At 40.7% G+C, this 23,127-nt stretch overlaps 1 protein-coding gene and 1 long non-coding RNA gene across 3 annotated transcripts in view; one reads left to right on the top strand and one right to left on the bottom strand.

Moving 5' to 3' along the window:
- REV3L (REV3 like, DNA directed polymerase zeta catalytic subunit) overlaps positions 1 to 5,312 on the bottom strand; it is a 112,756-nt gene extending 107,444 nt beyond the window's left edge. For both annotated transcript variants that reach the window (XM_059842280.1, XM_059842281.1), the window contains exon 1: positions 5,078 to 5,312. In XM_059842280.1, the coding sequence (XP_059698263.1) occupies positions 5,078 to 5,216 (139 nt within the window). In that variant the 5' untranslated portion in view covers positions 5,217 to 5,312. The remainder of the gene's footprint in view (positions 1 to 5,077) is intronic.
- Positions 5,313 to 5,679: 367 nt separating this feature from the next.
- LOC132325215 (uncharacterized) lies at positions 5,680 to 21,955 on the top strand. The gene is made up of 3 exons (XR_009485849.1): positions 5,680 to 6,021; positions 11,399 to 11,631; positions 21,768 to 21,955. It is a non-coding gene; the product is annotated as an uncharacterized LOC132325215 (long non-coding RNA).
- The last annotated feature ends 1,172 nt before the right edge of the window (positions 21,956 to 23,127 follow it).

Here is a 23,127-nt window from a genome sequence, read left to right as displayed (position 1 = left end):
TGGGTTTTTATGCTGCCCTGAATAAGATTCCTTCTTGTATCAGTGATTTCATAACATAAAATACAAAACTCCTCCAAACAAGACAAATACATAAAGTGGCAGTTGAGGACAGCAGTTATATTACTCCTCAAATTACACATTGCTTTTTCCTACATAAACTCCTAATCTGCCTTCTTCAAAGGCCCTCCTGTCAGCTGAACACACATTTCTCAGCCTAACACCCTTCAAAAGCAATTTAAAAATGTGCACCTATATTTGTAAAATTTATCACATATCAGCCTCAAATCACACTCACATCAAATTTTTTTTTCCTAAAATTTCAACTATCTGTTTGACAATACTCATTATCACATACCAACAGGTATCTCGTATGTGGTTTATGAGTAGTATCCTCAACTACTTGTGCTTGTTACATTAAGTGATAATTTAGCAACCTCAGCTTGCTTATTAATATCTCTCCTAAAGTGACACCCAGTTAATCTAGTCTCCCTGATTTTTTTATGAATAGATTCACAGCTTGGTTCTTTCTGCATTTGAGTAAGACCTGACAGAAACACTCAACTGAGCATTCACATACATGTTCTGAAGTGGTCAGTGAAATCTTGAGGACAGACTCCAAGAGCTTGAAATAGCCAAGAGCAATCAGGAAACAAAACAAAGCTTTAATACCCCCATACACCACAAGAGACCTCATAGTAATCTAATCTTCACAGTACCAGCTAAATGGAAGCAACATGAGATAGCAATCTTCTTCCGAGATCACCTAAATTTAATATAAATTTGAAACTAGGCTTAGAGTGACTTGGAGTGCTTGATTTGCAAACAGAATTAAATTCCACATACTTTTTCAGAGGAATAATAATGATACAGACATGGCATCCAGTCACTACTGGGACTCTGAAGGGCTCCATCCTTAGCCCAGTTCTCTTCCAACATCTTCATTACCAACATGGGCAGAGGATTTGAAGGAATACTAAGTAAATTTGTGACAACACTCAATTGGGAGGAGCTGCTGACTCTCTCAAGGGCACATAGGCCCTGCAGAGAGACCTTGACAAATCAGAGAGATGGGCAACCATCAACCACATAAGGTTTAACAAGGTCAAGTGCTGGATTCTGCACCAGGGATGGAGCAAGCCCGGTTTTGTCTCTAGGGAACAAGACACTGGAGAGCAGCACTGCAGGAAGGGACCTGGGGGCTCTGGACAACAGCAAGTTGAACAAGAGTCATTAAACTATTAGAGAGCACCCAAAGGAGGGCCACAGGGATGGTGAGGGGTCCTGATGGGAAGCCATATGGGGAGCAGCTGAGGTCTGCTTTGTCTGTTCAGCCTGGAGGAGACCTCATTGCGGTCTTACAACTTCCTCATGAAGGAGATGCAGGTACAGATCTCTTCACTCTCATGACCAGTGAGAGGACTCAAGGAAACAGCGGGAAGCTGCTTTGAGGAAGGTTTTCCTTGCATAGAAACAGGTTTTCCTTGCATAGAAACAGGCTCCCCAGGGAGCCAGGTCATAGCACCAAGCCTGACAGAGTTCAAGAAGAATTTGGACAACACTCCTGGGCACATGGTGTGACTCTTGGAATGTCCTGCACAGGACCAGGAGTTGGACTCGATGATCCTGATGGGTCCCTTCCAACTCAGCATATTCCATGATTCAATGACTAAGATCTATGGAATAACCTCTTCCCAAACAAAACTATAAACAACCATGACTTTTATGATTACAGATATGTCTTACCTTAAATATATCTCTTTTGAAGCTATAAATTCAGGTACTTACGTGGCTGCAAAAATCCTAAGATTCAGATTAGCAACAGGAGTGACAATTCAAGAATTGACAATTTAACTAACAGCAATACAATAACAGAAAAAAATTTTCATTATGATTTCACTCTAAACAGGCCTTGCAATTTTTCAAAGTTTTTCCCTATTTCTACAAAGAACATTTACAAAAGTACTAGTTAGCAGACCATATTGCCTGAGAATAGAATGTGACTTTGTTTCATACTTGAACATTACCTAGTGAATTAAAACCTATTGTTTTTATGTAAAAGCAGCAATATTATGAGACTCCCTTAGAGATACAAATACTGGTGTATCAGATAATATCTATGCTCTTGTACAATAAAGCATGAATTCAACACTGCTTTCATTGTATTACCACCATGGCAGTGTTGCAGCATTTCTGAAATTATACTTTTGTCCACGTCACTATGTCAACAGACATGCCAGTCTGCTTAAACAGCTAAAATTGAATGAAATGGCTCAACCAGCTCACTTCACCTTTTGCTACTGTAATCAAAATTTTACTCTTTATTCCACAAAATAACAGAATATAGCAGGCAGATCTTTGGGCTTAATCAAAATTTTGATTTCTATCTTTCAAGCTCTTATTACACAAAGATGTAGGACATCAAGACAGACTTTGCATAGCCTTACCAAATACAACAAGCTTTCTTCCTCATAAGACATAAAGAAGTTGTCAAATGTTATTGCCAGCACAGTCCATTCTAGAAGCTGATCCTTCCATTACTTTTAATTAAAAGTCTGGCTTTTTCCTCCCCCAACCACAAGCCACTTTCATTTTATAGATTGTACCAGTAAACCTTTACAAATTAATTGTTAAGTACTGGATTACATAAAAGCCACCAAAGGTAACACTGGCAATCCCTGTCATTCACTCACCTCACTGAGTGCACTATCTCCACAAGATGGGGCAGAAAGCACAGGGGGGTGCCTTCATGACCACTGTCCTTAGCTGCTGGTGGACACAAGGATACAGCAGTGCCAGATGTTTGACTTTCTGAACATCTGCATAAGCCACTGCCACATAGCAATCAAACCCCCTTCACTCAGCAAGTGACATTTGGAGTCTGTTCTGACCCTGACTCCCAATTACCTGCACAGCTTGGGCACACAGCTATAAACACACTAAGAGTCACGCAAAGTTAATCATGCTGGAGGTGGAGCAGTCCATACAGACATAATAGGTTGCTACCATGGAGGCAATAAGGCAGCAGAGCACCCTTCCTGAAGGCAAGGCACACACATTAAACCCAATGAGAAAGGGTTATTCCCACCCAGACCGACTCAAGTGAAGAAAAGCATCACACTGCCTGTAAGCCAAAAAATAAGGACATCCCACTGTCTTAGACAGTATGCTAGAAGTTGTTTTCACTATTTCTTTTTCCTCAAAGAAAATGTCATTGTAGATGTAAGTGATTACACTTTGTTTTAAATTTCAGCTCTCAAGAAACAGCCTGAGAATCACTGTCAGAGTACTTCTGACAATGGGTGCTTAGGTCCAACACCTCTGAAGAGAGAGAATTACATTTGTCTGCTTTTCTAAAAAGGAAAAAAAAAAAAACACCAAAACCAATGCAGAGATGCAGTAAGAAGCTCATGAAGCTTAATAGCAAACATTACTAAAGGCACAAAACATAAAAAAAAATTTAAAAGTTCAAAAAGGAAATAAATAGGATAGACAAGTAACACTGCTTTTGCAGACTCTAGTGAATTGTTTTCTCTAACGAAGACAAATTAGAAACACTTCTATTATGCAAACTGACATTAAAGTTTATGGTTGGGGAAGCCAGGGATTTCCTACCGTATTCCTAATAGCTGGACAACTAAACTACTTCACTGTTTACTTTATGATGCCATATTCGTGATATGGCATAGCCTAAACATTTTCTTAAAAGAAAATAAGCCTTAATGAGTTAACCACACGCATGCACAAAAATCCTGCTACCTGCCAACAACCTCAGGCTCTACATTTTTTAATCATGAAATAGTTACTCCTGCCATTACATAAATATTATTACATAATATCTCCTTTGTATGCAGAATTAGAGCTACAATAAAATAGGTCCCACTATTTCAATATTGTATCTATTAATCCCACTCATTCACTTAAAAATTTGGAGCTGTAGTTGCATCAGAACACAACAGCTTGAATATGTCACATTCCTCTGTGCTTTAACAGAGAAGACAGTTAATTCTGGGTTTAAAAAAAAACCAAAAACAAAAAACAAGCCGACAAAAATACAACAAAAATAGCTGCTCTACTATAATAACTGCCTGAAGGGAAAGACACCTCTGCTGTGCTCTTTTATTACACGTTTTTTGTCTTGCCTAAGATTTAATGTATGTGCATGAATAGATAATTTTCAACATGCCAGTCAATAAAATATGCAGAAATACCTTAATTCCCAAGGTCAGCATTACACAGCGTAAGTGTAAAGAGATCACAAGCAATGATGCTTACTATGTCTAACATCTCAAAAGCCAGGGGTTTTTCCAATTTAATATTTAACGTATGGGCAAACTACAATACATATTAAATTAATTTTCCTAAGCATTTATTTTGTTAGAAATTTGTTCTGAGAACCTATTTGTTTGTATTGGTCAGAAACACATATGAGACGTGGGACGGCTGTAAGCACAAGGCCACACGACGAAGAGACGGTGAAAAAGTGGCATGTGACATTCGGGAGTCTCGGGGGGCAACATGTGGCCGGCGCTCAGGACGCTCCTCTCTGCAGTGCAGCACCGGTGCCTCCGGCCGTGCGCGATCCGTGCCGCGACACGAGCCCCCACTTCCAAAGTGCCGCACAAGTCCCACTTGTGCCCGCGCTCAGCTGCTTCCCCTTGTCCGCTCGCCCTCCCGCAGCAACAGCTCCCGGGAAGGGCAGGAGAGCGGCGGTGAGCACCGGGAGCGAGGGCGGCACGGGCCGGCCCCGGTGTTTGCACAGCTGCGCCGCTCTCCCGGGGCAGCCCCGCACAAAGACCCGGTCGCCCCGCAGCCCCCACCGCCACCGGGCGGGCGCGGCGCGACACCCGGGGCAGGTCCCCGCTGCTCGCCGCTGCCCTGCCGTCCCCGCGGCCGCCGCTGGCAGGTGAGACGCGCCGCAGCGGCGGCGCCGGGCGCGGATGGGGGGGGCGCGACCCAGCCACAAAGAGCGGGAGCGGGGTGGGCGGCGGCGGGGCCGGCGCCAGCGCGACCCACGGCGCCGCAGCGGGGGGACGTCCCCGCCCGGCCGTCGGTGGCGGCGGCGGGGGTCATCCCTTACCTGCAGGGGTGGCGCCGAAGACTCTCACGACGGGCACCCGTTTGGCCGGGGCCTCTCGGAAGCGGGACTGGCAGGGGTCCAGGCCGGGCAGCGGACTGCCCATGTAGTAGTCGGCAGTCACGATCCGCACTGAGAACATGTTTGTTCGCCGCCGCCGCCGAGGCACCAGCACAGCACCGAGCGAGCGAGCGAGCGCGGAGCCCGCACGGCTCCCCCCGCCCGCCGCCGCTGCCGCCGCAGCGAGCGCGCGCGAGCGCAACACTCCCCGCGCCTGCCGCTCCTCGCCCGCCCGCGGGAGCGCGCGCAGCCCCGCACGCGCCTTGTCTGTGTCTCCTCTCCCCCGGCCCCCCCCCTCCCCCCCCCCCGCCGCCGCTGCCGCCGCCTGATGCCGCCGCTCTGGGCGCGTGCGCGGCGGCGCGCCCCCCGCGCGCTCCTACAACCCCTGCGGCCGCGCGCCCCTCAGGGACAGCGCGGGCTCGTGCCCCGCGGAGGCCCCGGAGGCGACGGCGGCGCCCCGGCCCCGGGCTGCAGCTGCTGTTGCCATGATGATGTCGTCACGGATGCAACCATTGGGGGAAGGCGCAGGGGGGTGGATGGGCCATGTGTTGGGGAGGAAAGGGGCTCAACGAGCGGAGGAGGTGTCCGTCACTCCCCGATACACACGCGCGCTCCCCCCCCCCCCACCTTTCGGTTGGGCTCGGCAGGCGGGGCGCGAGCGCGCGTGGGAGCGGGAGCGGGGGAAAAAAAATCTTTCTCTCGCCTCCCCCAGTGGCGAGGGAGGAGGCAGGGAGTGACAGAGGGATGTCCTCGGTGATTCGGCGATCGGCCGCGCGGGCTGGGGGTGAGGCTGCGGAATCCCGAGCCGCGGATGGGGCGGGAGAGGCAGCGCTCCCGGGACACGACGGGGTTAAGCTGGGTCGACCGCCATTTTGAATAGCGGGGAGGTGAGTCTCCCTACGCCGCAAGGGCCAGCCAAAAAAACACCCAAACCCTAAGAAGATGGGGGCGAGGAGGGGGACGGGACCGGGAGGAGGGGGTGGAGCGCCCGCGCGCCCGCGCGCCCTCGGGCTGTGACGGTGAGCGCGCGCGGCGCGGGAGGTGGGCGGGGCCGGGGCTGCGGAGGAACGGCGGCGATTGGCGGCTGGGCCGAGCGCGCGGAGGGGGCGGGGTGGGGTGGGGCTGGGCCGGGCGCGCTGCGGCGGAGCGGCGGGGGCGGGGTCGCGGCCCCGCGTCCCTGCGGGCGGCTCGGCCCCGCGGCGGTCGCGTCCGCCTGCTCCTGCTGCCCTTGCTCCTCCGCCTCCGCCCTTTAGGAGAGCTTACTTTGCGGTTTGCAGCGCTCTCGTGCAGGTTTTTATTGAAAGCCATAAAACAGGCTTGACTTTAGGTTGAGGCACTGAAAAAACCTTGAGTTTAGTTTTAAGATTCCTGTTGCAGTCTCTTTGTCTGAGAGCTGCGGGTCCGCGAGTAAAAACCCCAAACCATAGCAAATATCCAAAGAGTTGGCGGTGTGGGAGATGAGCCGGTTAAAAGGCCAAATGCTCTCACACGCACTCAGAGTGGTGCTGATACATGTGCGTGCAGGACTGGATGATACGATACGATACGATACGAGGCTGGATGTACAAATCTATAAAACCTGACAAACGTCCAGTATATAGAACACATGTTTCACATTTCGGTTACATGTGTTTCGGGTTTAGATTTGAACAAAAGACAGGTCAGGCTGTTGCTACCCTTCATTTTTTCATTGTAATGAACAGGAAGCTTGCCTGTCTACTCAGGGGTAACTGGTTTCCTACTCTTTCTTTGTAAGCTGTTTATTTTCTCTAGCTCACATCTGTTTTTCTCCTTAAACTCATTTTAATGTGAACAGAAAAAGAAATTCTAACTACCTAGTCATCAAGAAATCTTGGGTCACAGAAGTGGTTGAAATAGGGTTGAAGCTAAACTATTTTCATTGTTTTTAAAGAATAACTGAGCTACAACTTTTATTTTTGACAGTTGTTTACATTTGCAAAGCTAATATTTGGAAAACCTTTGGAACTGCAAAAATACTCTTATGAATACTTAGATTTCACAAAGGCTAATAAATCACTAGGAGCTTAATGGTGGGGCTTGTTAACAAACAGCATCTCTAACTATTGTTATTGGAATACATTTTGTCCTGCTCCCTCACTAATCCATTTCCTTAATTTTCCACAGAACTTTGGTAGGGGCAGTAACAATTCTTGTGTTACTCTATTCCATGCTCTGTTTTCTTTCTGTTCACATGATCTTAGATCTTAACTTGCTGAGCATTGTGTCTTCCCACCACTGTGTATTTCACTGACAGTTTAATGTCTTGGAACCCTGGCAGATGTGGTGTGGTGCCTGCATGAGCTGAGGGTAGGTCAGCAGTCCTCCTCCGTGCTGGGGAGTACCAGTCCACTGCTGTATTCTGTTGTCTTCTGCACAGGCAGGAGAATATGATGGTGTATCTGCCCCTCAGCTGGGTTGGTGAATAAGCCAAGACATTTGAGCCACTGGTGGATTCTGGTTTCTCCTAAAGGAGTGTGGTCTGTGAGATGTAGCACAAGTTCATACCTGGGAGTCCTGCTGAATAGAAACCAGTTGCCCACAGTAGAATAGTGTAGAAAGCTGAAATAACTTACTTCTTAGAAGCATGAAGCAGGATTTGCTAAAGCATGTCATGCAGAGTATTCTTTTAAAACGACAACATTTTTTATGTTGTTTATTAAATCAGGGAGAACCATGCTTTGAAATCAGAAAGAACAATTGATACCTAACCTAGAGCCAGTTTCTTGTTCATATGAGGTATTAATTTGATTTCTGAAATGTTGAATGTTACTCTCAGGAAAAAGAAAAAGAAAGTGACTTTCCTTTTTGATGTAAATAGTGTAATCCACGCGTACATTAAACCTGTGCAGACACTTTTGTGGAACTTGCATGATTTCTGAGTGGTGCCTTCTCAGTTTCCAGTAGTTTCCTGCAGCTCACTTCTGCTTTCAGTTTTGTCTTGCAGTCAAGTCAGTAGGTTTGTCTGCAGGGTTGCACCAAGGTAAGACTGAGTCAGCACTGTCACAGGAGGTCCCCTGCCCTCCTTCTCATATCAGTGCAAGCATTTGAATGCAAGCACAAGAAATTTGGCTTGGAAGCTGAGCCAGGTAAAAACGATCCCACTAAGAAATATGGCTTAGTTTTAACCTCCATCAGGTCCTTGATCTGCTTCATTATGTAGGGGTGTGAAAGGCTGTGCTTGCACAGAGGAGGAGGCAGTGCAGGGACTGAGATTGAGCAGCAGGAAGAAAGAGAGCACTTCTTCCAGAAAGCTTGGCTTGTGGTAGTTTTCAGTTGCTCAATTCTGAAAATTGGTTTAACCCTTTCAACAGATGACAGACACAAAGCCTGTGGATTTCCTACATTTCAATTTGTGTGTCAGTATTTGTTTTTAGGAGTTGTTTTATCTGTTGTTCACTCACATGTGTGTATGCCTGTATGATATATAAATTTTCTTGTAGTTTACACTTCATTACCTGAAAATGCTGCTGTTCTAGGGTGTCAGTAATTGTAAAAGGAAATATCCTGGTCAGACACCACTACCACTCATTTTCTACAGTGACTCCAAACCCTATATGTTCTCTCTCTCAAGGTTTCATGCCGTTTTCTGTTATAAAGCAAGTCACCCCCTTTCTCTGTTCCTCCAGTTGCTAAGCAGCAGCTGTTCTCCCCATTAGCCAGCCAAGTATTTGCATGAAAATAATCACTCTTGAATATATAACTGGTCCTAATCATGCACAGCTAAACAGCTGTACAATCAAAATTTGAGTATTAATAGTATTACTTAGCAGCATAACTGATGACTATCTTTTAAGTCAGAATTTCTCCATAGAGTAAAATCAATAAAGGTTTACCCTGTTTTTTTAAACAGAAGGCACGTCAGTTTTTATTTTTGTTTAATGCTTACTGTGTAGCTACTTTAAAAAAATGGTCACAAAATGATATCTGCAGGTCACAAAAAATTATAAGTGCAAATATAAGCAGAAACAGAATATATAGTGACTATACATGATGGAGGCTAAGGGAAAATCTGCATTTTGCTACTATTTATAATAGCAGAGTGCAACAAAATTTGTGATAAGAGTTTAGACTATGACACAAAGGTAAAATTTCCAGCAGTACATCTTAAGTTCAAAACTCAGTCAGCCATGTTTGAGTTCCTATTGATTTCAAGGATGTTCAGTATTTCTGAGGTCTGTGATCTGGAATCTTGGAGCGCTCTCTCAGTCAGGGGATTTATCCAAACTGTTATTTCAAAATGAGAGCTGAGTGTGGCTCATATTTTCAGGTGCTATTTTTGCAGGTGACAGAAAGACAGTTTGTGCAGGGAGAAAACCTGGACACATGGATAAAGAGTTATATGTGGTCCATCCAGTTGGTATCCCAACCTAGACAGTCAGACTGTCTGTATTGCACAGGAAGGTTATTTCCCAGAGTGGCCCCACTGACTAAGTGATCTAAAGATCTAAATCTTCACACTGTAATACGTGGTGCTACGCTGTATAGTTCTGGCCTGCCAAACGTGTCCTTGCTTTGTCATGTGTGACAGTCCATACTCTTGTTAGACTCTAAGGCTCCATACACACCCAGTGCAAGAAGTCCTCGCATGAGAGTTCTGACAAGCCTTGCTTATACTCCAGGTAGTTAAGCCCACTAAAGCCAGAATTTTAAACAATACCATGCATGTGCATCAGACCAGCTGAAAGACCGTTACTCTCTGGATATTATCAGATAAAAATCTAAAGACAGTATGTGAACAGCAAGGAATTGAGCAACCTGTACATACCAAACTGCCTCAAAGTGGCTCTTAGGCTGCTGAAATAATTGGTAGGGGTAACAGTGTTTTGGAAAGAATGTTTAAGATCCTAATTAATGAGGTGTATTTGTTTGTTTGTTTTAATTCTCAGTTACTAGGTACAGGCTAGGCAGTAGGCTCTGAAGTATAGTCAGTGGCATTACCATCAGTATCTTGTCACTAGAAACCTGATGGGAAAATGAAGCTAGGTGTCAATTATGAAAATATTAGAAGTATCAAAAAAGTCTTTCAGCAAAGACTCTTAATAAACCTGTCAGGGCAAGAACAGTGCCATGTGATTGGAAAGTCTCAAATATGCATTGTATGGGACATAGGAAACAAATGATAATATAGGGTATGCAAAGGCATTGAAGTAAAAAAATAAAGAGATATGTCTTTGGTGTAGTAACATTAGATTCTGTTGGGGTAACTGTGTATTTTTTTAATAAAATAATTATTTGACAAAATTAAGTCAATTTCACCAAATCATCAAGGCTGAAAGAGACCTTCAAGATCAGCTAGTCCAACTGTCATCCAAGCACCACCATAATCAGATTTAATCTGTGCTTCATATAAAGGTTCAGTGTAGTGTCATATGAGAAAAGAAGGAAGATGCATAACGTAAAGAATTGCTGATGAGAAGTTCTGATGTATTGTTTTGAGAGAAGGACTATAGAATTGGAAGCTGGCTGCAGATGGAGTCTGCCCATTTAATGTCTTTTGCGCAGTCCTGGTTAGCATATAAGTAAAAGTTGCTAATAACTTTAAATTTGAAGGAGAACAGCATATCAAATAAGATCTAGAACTCTGGAGTTAAGAAAGAAGAAAAAATATTTAAGACAAAGAACACTCTCAATGTAGAATGATTAGATATAAACTAGAAATGAACTTTCCATGAAAGAAGGATTCTATCCAATGGATGAATGGATTTCTTCTCTCAGTGAAAGCAGCAGGGAGAGCATTTCAGTGAATTTTAATATGGAGATTGACGAGATTATGGAAAAGGTTATATGATGTTTGCTGGTTATTACACATGACTGCACCTGATTATCAAAATTTTAGAAGGACTGCATGTAGATCCCTGAGCATTTCAATAATGGGTTCCTCTAATCAATGCAGACAATTTAGCCATTAGGATAAATGAGTTCTCATCATCATTGTACAAAACACATTGTGTACCATGGAGATGGTACAGCTTTCTGTTACAGAAAATCTGGACAGCAGTGTAAAAGGCAACCCTTCTACAACATACATCATGTCCTTATGTATATGTTCCTATCTGTAAATGAGTTGTTTGTACAAACTCACATACATAATCTTTATATGAAAATGCAAACTGTCTGTGACCATTTTTGTTTCCTGGGTTGTATTTGCATTTAGCAACTTATGTCTCAAACAGTTTTCATTGAAAGTTATCCTTTTCGTAGTTTTTTTTTTTTTTTAAATGATTTTTTTTCTAATGTTTTCAGGTCTTGCTGTTGCCCTGTATCAGAAAAACCTGCAACCGAATGAATGTGCCTACAGGAAAATGCATAAGTATTCAAGAAAATTATATAAATTGAAATATAAAAATAAATAAAGAATTACATGTGTAACAATGTAGAACTATGCCACTTTTTGAAAAAGTTGAGAAAGTGTAGTTAATTGAGAACCAGCACGTGCATCATGTAAGAAGAGTGCCAGTAAACACTTAATTGTAAAGGTGAGGTTTGCTGACAGAATTCTACATGTCAAGAAATGATTGAGGTTCCCTTCCATGCTTGGAAAATGACCTGTTGTCAAGAGTGAAATAATTATATTATTGCATAAGGAATTCAGTTTAGTATAACAAGAACATACATTGTTGGGAAGCAGTTAACAGTATAGGACTAAGTGACATTCAGAGATTGCTTATGTGACAGTGAGAATTTCATAGATTAAAGTTGATTAAGATGAACTGATTGAGTCTTAGATAATTGAGGAATAGGGCTAGAGTTGTTGGCATTGCTGAACCAGCTTATTTAAAAACCTTCTGTTTGTTGCTTTGTACTAATGACTGTAAAAGTTGGGAATGGACTCAAAAGAGAAAACAGTGTGTGATGACATATAACATTTGAGCATTAATACTGTTTTGGGAAATGGTATGTTCAACAGATTTACTAGCAAGTAGTGGTGTATACAAAGAAAATTGGTTGAGCATTTGAATAGCTTTTTTTAAAAAAGTCAAAGTAATAGGTTTATTTTTACAAGAGAGCTGCCAATCCCTCCATACTCTGAAGTTTCTATTCCGCACGATGCAGCTCAGGTAGATGCTTGTAAGAATTGCTTTTAAACAGAAAAGTGAAAAATAATTTTTCATATTCTAGTTCTGATGAATAGTTGAAGCATTTAGTTGAAAGTTTCCGTTGAGAAATATGTCTGGTGTGAAGACAGTTAGCCCAAATGGTTCAAATAATAAGTAATTAGAAGGATGTCATAATGGAAAATTTTCAAGTACTATAACTGCCAAAAGCCCTATCATTCTTTTATAAATTGTTTAGCCAAATACGCATGAGTATGTGGTTATTATTTGAATTTTTGTTGTTTTAAAATGGGAAATGGGTTTCTGTGAATTAATCACAGAAATGGGGCTGGATGGTAAGGAGTGAAAGCCATTTTATTTTAGATGCTCCGTTTTTTTCTGCCATGGAGTCTGACTTATGGGAAGCATTCCTCGTTCATGCATCAGACAAAGTGAAAGAAGCCCCAGTGCAATATGTAGATCAAAACCAGCCATCTGTTATTCAAAAGGAAAGAGGAGTGCTGCTATAAGAGTAAACTTAAAATGTTTTAAGATTAGCTTAGAGATGGCAGAGCTCCATTAAATATTTTGTCCATCTCTGTTGGTCTCTGTTATATACAAGTGTATACATTACACTGAAGTTTCAGATGCCTGCTATATTTTCTTCTATTAGGACAATTACCTCTAGAACTCAGTATATGCTTTCTCTGAGTTCCTAAATAAGTATGTATATATAACCTTTTGTCGCCCTCAAATAATTATTTTTCCTTCCTGGGGTTTGTTGCTTTGAAATCATTTTCCCAATCAAACTGAATGTTAAAAAAAAGCATTTTAAACTTTTTACTTGCTTAGCTTAAGCTAAGTAAAGTAACACTTGTTTAGGTTTATAACATTTCCTTTTGATTCTTTCCAGCTCCCAAAGAATTTCTGTTATTTTTATGTGAATTCCACCCAATTTGCATAGATCTTTCTTGTAATATGCCTAGAACACATTTGTGATTTCCAGAGTGGTTGTAAAGAATGTGGATGAAGTATTCATGTTTTATGTCCAGGCGACCGTATGACCTCCATTTGTAGGGCAGAATTAATTACTTGGGAGTATTGATGTTTGGTCCACCACGAGGTTTGAAGGACTGTTGGCTGTCCACAAATAAAGTGTTGCACAGTCTGCCTACAGCCGTGTTTAGAGAAACCATTACCTTCCTGCTCCAGGATACACTGCTTCCAAGTATGCAGCCCAAATCTCAATTAGTCTCTTTGTTGGTACTCTTACAAATTTATTTGTAGTTTCTGCTTGCTTGTTATCCTTAGATCCTTTACAAATATGATGCCTCTGGGGTATTGCCATCCCACTGTATATTCCAGAATCTGTTCCAGAATATTTCTCTCAGTCTTTTCCATAGCAGTAGCTTGCTTTTTCTTGTTTTTAATTTAATTTTACAGTTTTCTGGCTGCATTTTAGCCTCACTAATTTATGTCGAAGTATCTCAGTGTCCTCAAAGTTGCCCACGTTGCAGCCTCTTGGGGATTAATGAAGCTGTCAAATAAAATGGTTCCTGTGGCACCACAGGTATAGATAAATTACTTCTTTTCCTATATTCCAGTTTTATCTTGAGCCCTGCAATACTTACTGTTTACTTTAAGCTACAGAATTTTTACACAGTCCTTTGGACCTCCTATTTTACATTGTAACCTATGCAGCACATCCTAAGAGATTTTTGAGGTTTCATTGGAGTACCATATGTGTTACAAAACTGAGTTAGGTACTATCTAAAGAGTTGCTTTGGACCCTGTATTTTGTTCTGGCTTTTGGGGAAAGTGGAGGTGTTTGTTTTATTGTAAGGTAAATATTGCCTAGTATTCTGCTGTCCTTTAAGGCTAATATTTTCAGGCTTGCTTCATCTGAAATTAAGTTTAATGCAATTTCAGAGGTAAGGCTCTTGTCTAGATGTTTAAAAAACTAATTTTGTGGCTACTGAAGTCTATTTTCAAAAGTATTCATTTACTGAATGCTTTTTGCTAGTGTTCTTTTTTCCTTAGAACTCACACTGAAGGGATGATATTACTATGTTATTTTAATATTGAGATATTCTTCTTATTTTTACTATGACAGTCTGCAGACCCCATCAGCACACAGATCTACCTCGACAATTTGAATTTTGCAAATAAAATTAATTTTCATCCCAATGTATTGATCGTTTTATATCTCAAAGCATCAGGGAGGTACCACTGGAGATGCAAAATGGGGTTTATAGAGTAAATCTGCTAATCTAATTCCATGTGCTAACTGAAGTTAGGACAGATTGAAAGGCAAGACACTGTGATTCTGTTTACAGATTTTGGGGAGGGAAATCATGTGTGCTGCTCATAAACACCTGTAGTCGTGTACAGAAATGGGCCATGTTCTCTCTGGGAGCTGTGCAGTTAAGTGACTGGGGCTGGATTCTGTTATAATATGGTGCATGTTTCCTGCTGTGTCTTGAATAATCTTGCAGCTGTTTTACTTAGAAAATCAGTGACACTTTTTTTTTGTCCAAAAGCAGGAACTTGATGACTTAGCTAATAAGATGAAACAACACTGCCCCCAAAATCTGTGAAGTATCAAGTACTGTTTCATATTCCAGCCTCTTCACACTACATCCACCTTCCTTTCCCTGTGCTACTTTGTAAGCTATTTTGTGGAGACAGTATTTTGTCCTGTTTTTCTGAGGACAGGACTGAGGCTTTTGACCTGTTTAATTTTTAATCTCAAATAATTAACTGATTTGTTTGCATTAGGACAGTGGTTTTTTGGAAAAAAAAAAAAAAAGGTGAGTGAAATTACTAATGCACAGGGGGAAACAGGAAATGATTATGCCATAAAAGTAACTTTGAAAGAGTCTCACATTGTTCAGAGAGGGAAGAGAACCTTCTAAGAAGTGATCACATTCTCCAGCTCAGCTTTAGACACATTCTTTACCTTTAAAAGGAAACAGAAGATAATCAGTCAGTAAATCAAGTGATCAAGTGTAGTTGCAAGCATGTCTGCAAAGCTGTAGCAACAGTCTGAAATAAAGCATTAGGGCTGGACATTTGAAACAAGAATTGTCAGTGCCAAGGTCTCTTGTACTTCGAGGAAAATGGGTATGTCTTTCATTTAACAGTAGCTTTTCTACATACCCTGATTTTTATTTTTTTTTTCTTGATCATTGTCTAAAGATAGCAGCTATGATGGCTATTCTGGGTAGATCTTTAGGTAGACATTAAAAATCAGACTGCATTTTTGTGCTGTAATGAATAAGCTTTTAAAAGCATTCTAAGTTTTTTTTTAATATCTATTTATTTGAAGAGGAAATTGGATTTCTTATGAAAAATGTCCACCTTTTCTTAGTTCTTGTTTGAGGAAAAAAACCCCATGTTTAAAGACCAGATGTTTTAGCTGCCACTATTTTTTGTGATCAAACTTTCAATACCTGTAATCTGAGTTTCCCCTCTTGCTCCAGCCAAGGTTACTAGTCAGTTCCCTAATTTCTTCTTTTTCTTACTGGCTCAGAATTGCTTTTTTTTTTTTAAAGTACTTCAGAAATTGCTTCTTTTAAACAAAGGAATCTGCAGCATCCATGGTTTTCCAGCTTATCCTGAATAACTTTAATCTTTTATCACAATTTGAAAGGATTAGCATTTTTTTGAATTAAATAGTTCTGTTTAAAAGTAAATTCCACTCAGATAAAGAGAATATACAGCCGTAGTTGCCACCAGGATAAAATGCCTTACCTGGAAACATAAACAGCTTTATTTCTTGTGTTCTGACAGAAAATGAGATGAATGAGCCAGTTATAGGCACAACTTTTCAGTAAATACTGTATTGTTGTTAGCATAATACATACGTTCCTAAGAACCCTAAACTTTTTAAGCTTATTTTAATTTAATCATTTATAAAATTATAACACTGCTACTTCCAAGGTTTAAAAATTCCAAATTACTTGGTATGAACTGTCGCATTAGAGTAGAATTCACAATTTCCTCCTTTAGATCCTTTTTAATGTTACTTACCATATATTGCAGCTATAGTGGTAAATGAAAAGGGCTGCTGAAACCACTTCGTCACCCTGCCTTCCATTGCTGTCCCTGACCAATGTGGGAATGCTGCTTTGGATGGCTCTTTCTTATGGTCCTAAACTGCCCCCCAGCACACTGGCCAGGTGACAAGCAGGCTGGTATTCAGGTTTGTTCCTTGGGTTCATTTTACTAAATTAGATTTTTAAAATGTGCCAATTTGCCAAAATCAGAAAAAGACTTTTAGGGTTATTCAGTGTCATTGACTGATTCTTTTCTATGTGCTTCAAATAGAACCGTAGAATGTTTTGGCTTGGAAGGGACCGCAGACATCATCTAGTCCCAAACCCTCAGCCAAGGGCAGGGGCACCTTCCACTAGACCAGCATGCTCAAACACCCATCCAGCCTGGCCTCGAAATGCATTAATAACTTTTCATAACATCCAAATAAATGAGTAATCAGGACCCCTGCCCAAAGGTCCTTTGTCCCTGCACTCAGTACTGTGTATGTAAGGTATCTAATTATTGTCCAATGAAAAAAACATCAGCAGGCCTAGGAAATTAAAATTTCATTATTCTTTTTGTCCTCTAAGTCTTCCAGTCATCAGCAATGATTGGCAAGATCCCAAACTGGAGGTGAGAGATGGTTTACATGCAACTACCTGCTGATTGAAACATTCTCCTCAGAGTGTGCCAGAACTGTGAGACAAGAGAGGTTGGCTCTGTGTCCTTCAAATGGAAAGCCTGGAATCCAGTCTGCTGTTGCCTCTTCAGCTGCTATTGAATAATGCACTGTCCTAACCACTCTGCTGCTACATAAAAGTATGCAACAAAAGTATATGTCCCAAAGGAGGGGGAGATAGCCTCTGCCAAAGACTTAGTTCTAGAAAAGCTTATGCAGCAGGTGCAAATTTGTGATTGAAGGGTGACTTAAATTTTGCCAAGGAGAGAGACAGACTGAACAGCAATAAATGTCCTGTAACCTGATGTCTGGGCTTCTGTAAATGTGTCTGTGGTTCAAGCTTTTAAGAAGACAGGAGTTGTGGGGCACTGCTGTCAGCAGGTATTGCTGTTGGAAGACTAGACTCTCTAAGTTCCATACATTCACCCATCTCATCAGGCAGGCACTGTGGCACCGTGTGGGAATAGCCAGGTTCTGCCCACCATTGGGGTTGGGTATAAATGGCTGCACAAAGGATGGAGTTCTAAAGAATTAGGTCAGTAGGTTTAATATCTAATTAGGCCTCTAATCCTACAAACCAGTCACAGTTTTGCATTACTATATGTTCATTGTGTCTTAAATGGAACTACTCATTTGAGTGAAGTTATGGGTGTAAATGCATGCAGGATTGGATCTGGGCAATCACATTTTGGCTTATTATTTGTACCATAGCACTGCTGCAAATCGGGTATCTCTGATGTTATCCCTTCCCCAGCCAGGGTGAAGGGGTATCTGAAACTGAATATGTTTCTGTGAAATGGCTTGCACTCCATTACTGTGTCCAAACCCAACACACAAAGACACATGATAGAAAGCATTTCAGCTGCTAAGAGAGTCATAAGGCATAGATTTTCAATGCAAAAGGTCATGAGGCTGCAGTTTCACTGGGTAATGTGCTGCATTTGCATAGACACATATTCAGACAGTTAATGGTAGTGCAAAATGCTTTAATGATTTTCATTTGCATCAAGCTGTTCTCACCTCTTATGGACATAATGGATAAATAGAAGAGGCTTTTTGTTTGCTCTTCATAAAAGTTACCAGTGATTAAGTGGTGCTGAGGGAACGGACTCATGCTCTCATTTGAAAAAGAAAACCAAAACCAACAACAAAACTACCCATCGAAGCTGACTTCAAAGTGACCTACTTAATTTTGATTTAAAATGGCACTTGAGTAATTTATTTTAATGTTATGCAGATTTACTAATTCAAAACAGAGAAATGGTCACTCTTAACTGAAAATGCAGAAATAGTTACTACGTCAGTTGCAAAACACTAATAATTTGTTAGGGTACTCTTTATAGTGTTGAATTACAAACAAAGCTATATACACTTAGATCAGGTTTTCTTCCAAAAGGATTCAGCAGTCACGTTTTTTTATGAAAAAATATGTCCAGAACAGTTGTGAGTAATTTGATACTTTTTGCACTATGCTATGGTATTTCATAAGAAAATCCATGCCAGAGGCTTGCTAGAGAAAATCTTGTAATGATTCCTTAGGGGGTCTCCCTGTGAAAAATTTCTCCACACCCTCCTGGAATATAAAGGTGTACAGACTTTCAAACTATATGTCCTGAACCCCTGCAACTCAGTACCAGCTTCTTGGGCTCCTCTGTCAGGCAGAGCCCTTGAAAAGGGCTTAAAGAAAGTTATCTTAGTCTTTGGCTGCGTTAGGTTTTTAGGCATTTTCTGAAGGATTTCAGGTGCAGTTCAGTCTCTCAGTATAATCTTGAAAAAAAATTTGAGTGGATTTTTGAGAATAGAACTCTGTTCTTAAATACCTTTTTTCTCAGAATAGTCATGCTTAAATTTTTGTTCCTAATTTGTAGGCACACAAATTGTGATTTCATCGCTCCAATTTGCACATTGGTGTCTTGGTATGAGTATTTTTAAATTATATTTGTCCAAATGTGCTAGAGTTTCAGCTTTATGTGTTACACTTAGAAGCTCAGCCAAGATATTCCACATCCCAAATACCCAAATTTCAGTAATCTACACTCAGGATACAAGGGTGCAATGTTTCTGAGAGCTGCTAGAATGAACAGGCTTTCAAGTTCTTGGGTCTTTTCAGTTAATGACTTCCAGTTATTTCAGTTCCTAACCCTCTGCCTTCCAGATAGTGATCTAGAGTACTTCTTGTGGCATTCCAAGCCTGTCATTTAAATCAAGATATGGAACTTGACTTCATGTATTTGGAATATTCTCCATTTTCACAGAATCAGTAAGATATTTGGGGAACACAGAATATGCAAATGCAGACTTGCTGAATACATAATTTTTATGGCCCTTCTGTTTTGTATTGGCTTTGTAATTTGCCCAGTTTTTTGACTAAAGGGTAATTAAATTTACAATGAGAATAGATCAGTCCCTCCTTTTCTTAATTGATTTCAATTCTTTACTCCTCCAGTTAATTTTCTTTTAAATATGCCTTTGTGTTCTCAGTGTGCCATGAAGGGACTAGTCAACAGCCTGAGTACAGGGGCAGTTGTGGGAGATTTCTGTCTGCAGTCAATCTCCCCACTGCAGGAGGAGTGCTGGATATCCTTACATGTACAATAAAACTGGCTGAATTCAGTGACCACTGTCTGACCAGCATAACGATTCCTTAGCAATTTATGACAGGTTTGGAGAGAAAGGATTCGGGATTACATTCAAGAGGTCTGTGCATGCAAGGCTATAAGTATCTTGTGTTAGGAATAAAAGACCTGTTTGGAGTTATGTGTCATTTCAGTGTATGGTAAGATGCAGTGTCTTCTCACATGAAAATAAGACCCATTATTGACATTGTATTTCAGTACATGGGGATAAAAATGTATTTTACATGTATTACCCATGTAGATTTTTTGCATTTTGTGTGTTTATAGCCTTACAGTGGTCTCGATCATCTTAATCTTGGGTTTCAGTTATGCACTTGCATGCAACAAATGGAACTATAGCTTGAGAAGTATAAATGACTGAGGAGGTATTCCAGAAGCAAATCCTAAAAGTGAAGGTGAAGCATTTTAGCTGATGCTGACAGAATTGCAGAAATTCCTTGGTGTAGTGGGAAAACTTTGTTCAAAACCAGGAATGTTCTTATGGTTTTAATTGAGTGGCAGAAAATTACTTCTGTGTGGTCATCCCTGCTAAGAGATTCTTTAAAACCAACATTTTCCATTTTTCCTTGTTTATTTCTTTTTTGGTTAGTAGTTGCCTTCCTGAATTGGATTTATAAACTATGAATCTAAGGAGGATAAAATGCTTTTTGAAGAATTTGATCCAGATGGCTATTACTGTTTCAATAGATATATTTTAAGTATTTAGGGCGAAAAAGGTTTTTGGGGAATTTGGGGTTTTGTTTGGTTTTGGTTATTTGGGTTTGTTGGGATATTTTGGTTGGTGGTTTTTTGTTTGTTTTTGATTGGGTTGTTTTTGTTTGTTTGTTTTGTTGTTTTGTTGGGTTTTTTTTTTTTTTTTTTTTTTTAATATCCCAGTTAACTTAGAAGCAGCCAAATTCTTGCTGTGTAAAACTTCAGGAAAGTCTATAGTATTTCAGCAGGGATTCATGTGGCCCTTGGGTTTTTGGACTGTATCGTGTTGCAAGCTCCTAAAATAAGACTGTTTGGAAAGCTACAGGCTTCCCATCTTTTTGTCTGGAAAAGTTGTAAAATGGAACAGGCAGGCTTTTCACTGAGCTGCTGAGAATGCAGTTCTGGCTATGCAATCAGGACTAAATAAGGAGCAAGATCTGTGCTAAAAATAGAAACAGAGGCTGATCCAACTGCGTGAGTTATAATCCTCACACAGTAAAGGGCTGGTAGGTTCAGCTGAGGACACACAGTTACAGAGAATCAAATAAACTTTATCCTGCCCCTAAAAAACCACCATACCCTAGCTGCTATAACCAGATTTTTACCATTCAGCAGAACTGTTAATCATGCCTGCAAATTATTTAACATGTTTTTTCAAACATAGATCTTTTGTTATCATTATTTTATTAGGGAGAGGATTATATCTGTGACATAGTAAGAGAGAAATGTGGGTTGGGTTTATGTAACTGTTTGAGGAACATGGTGGAAAATGACACAGAGAGATTTACTGCACTTTTCCTCTTAGCTGGGTAAATATGTTCTTATCACTGCTTTGTGCCTTAAGCTAACGTGTCCACTGACATGACATGACTCCAGCTGGGCACAGAGAGCTGATCTGGGTATCTGGCCAGGCCTGGGCTCTTGTCAAGCCTGTGCAGATCACAGTGTGTGCTTTGAGGGAAGTTATTCTGCTTGTTTCAAGAACAAAGTACAGAACTGTGTAGTTCTGTATCCTCCCCTCTTCTTTGTTGGTAAAGTAGTTCAGAACATATTCATCTTTTATTTGTGTATTTCCTTTCCACTAACACATACCTCATAAGCTTAAGCCAGACTTGCCCAGGGAGTTCAAATATATCCTTTGATACAGAACAGAGTGCTATTTCTTATTTATTGTTAGGAACATTTGGTTATTAAACATTTGGATTAAATGAGCCTAGCCAGTTACAGCTATGTTCTGCTTGCTTTCTTTTTGTGTTCCTGCATCTCTCCAGGCAGTGATATGGCAAGCGTGAACAAATTTTCTGTTACTTCAGTCTTAAAAGACAGAGAATCAGTAACAGACTCTGGTAATTCATCATAGAATTTAAATTATTCTAAATATGATTACATATGAAAAATTTAAGAAGTAGAAGACACCAAATCACTCATCTACTAAATGTTTAAAAATATTTTAATTAATTTTTAGTTTTCAATCAACTGCAGATTTTGTCACTGAAAATACACCCCATTCATGTATTTTTTTTTTTTGCCAGTTAATCCCAAGAGTTGCTCAGTCAAATTGGAAGACAGTGAGTGGAGGAGAAACATCTGGGTCAGCTGACACATGCAAAAGCTCACATAGTAGTGGGAGTAAGTGGAAGAAGACCAAGGACAGAGATCATCAAACTTGCACAGGCCATGAACAAGGCAAATAAAATACATGGTGTCAGTGAGTCACAAACCAATGGCTTGGTTGCATTTTCCTTCTTCAGTTCCCTCCACACCATAACATGAGCTACAATATTCCCTGTTTCCAGGCTCCTATCCCAGTACCCCTATCTCCTCTCTTCCACATCCCATACTGAGTGCACAGCTCAGCAGAAGCTGTGAGCAACTGTCTTGCAGAAAGCCAAGCTGATCAACACCATCTTGTAGCTGGGGAGGCACCAGCCTCATTCTCCAGCTGAGTTCAGAGGCCTTTTTTCTTGTTTTGTTGTTGTATTCTCATTATGTGTGCTCATATTTGAAGAGCTGTATTTTCTGGGGAAAAAAGGAGTGTATACAGTCCAGGAGGCATAGAGAAGGGATACTGGGTGATAATTGCTCTACGTGCTTTACAGTAAAGTATGTATATAGTGTTTTAGTCACATTCAAAACTTACACTGATTAATTGTCTCATTTTTTGACATAAACTAAATCTTTATAAGACTACATAAGGTTATGCATTAGTTTAACAATGAGTTACACACACCTAGTTTTCATGTACTGATATTTGAAATAAATCACTTGGTGCAATAAAAGCAATATAAGCCTGCAGAGTAGACACAGTAATTTTAGCGACTTTATTAAAAATAAATACTAGTATCAGTTTAGTGATTATACTTAAAAAGTCACACCCAATCCAACAAAGCATTGTTTAAATTATGTATGGAAAGAGGGAGATCCTTTTAATAACATATTTTAGGTAACTGAAAGTTGCACAAAGAGGGAATGGCATTGCTTGAACTCAGTTTCAGCCCATGTAGAGGCTTACATTAATGTCATATCCATTTACAATGAGTCTGGTTCTGTGTTAGAAAACACTGGTGGTGAACAGTGCATTATAACTGAAATGTTAAGAGACAACTCCAAAACATATGAACAGATGTGAGACTCTACCTGCCTCTTCACTATTAATAATGAAATTATTCCATGTTTTTATAACATTCAGAAGTCCTTATATAAGCAGAATGAATGGCTCCAAATTAAATTTCTTTTTTCTTAAAGAGGATTTGTTTGTTTTTTATCAGAGACCTTTCAAAGTGCAAGGGGAGGTCACAGCTGTTCACTTCATTCACATGTAGTCTAATAAAATAAACAACATATGTATAGGTCACAAGAGTTTAGCACTCAGAACACGGGGATTTGTGTATG

Source organism: Haemorhous mexicanus, chromosome 3 (assembly GCF_027477595.1).
Source record: "Haemorhous mexicanus isolate bHaeMex1 chromosome 3, bHaeMex1.pri, whole genome shotgun sequence".
Taxonomy (NCBI): Eukaryota; Metazoa; Chordata; class Aves; order Passeriformes; family Fringillidae; genus Haemorhous; species Haemorhous mexicanus.
Note: the sequence above shows the minus strand (reverse complement) of the source record. Positions and strands in the feature narration are given on the sequence as shown.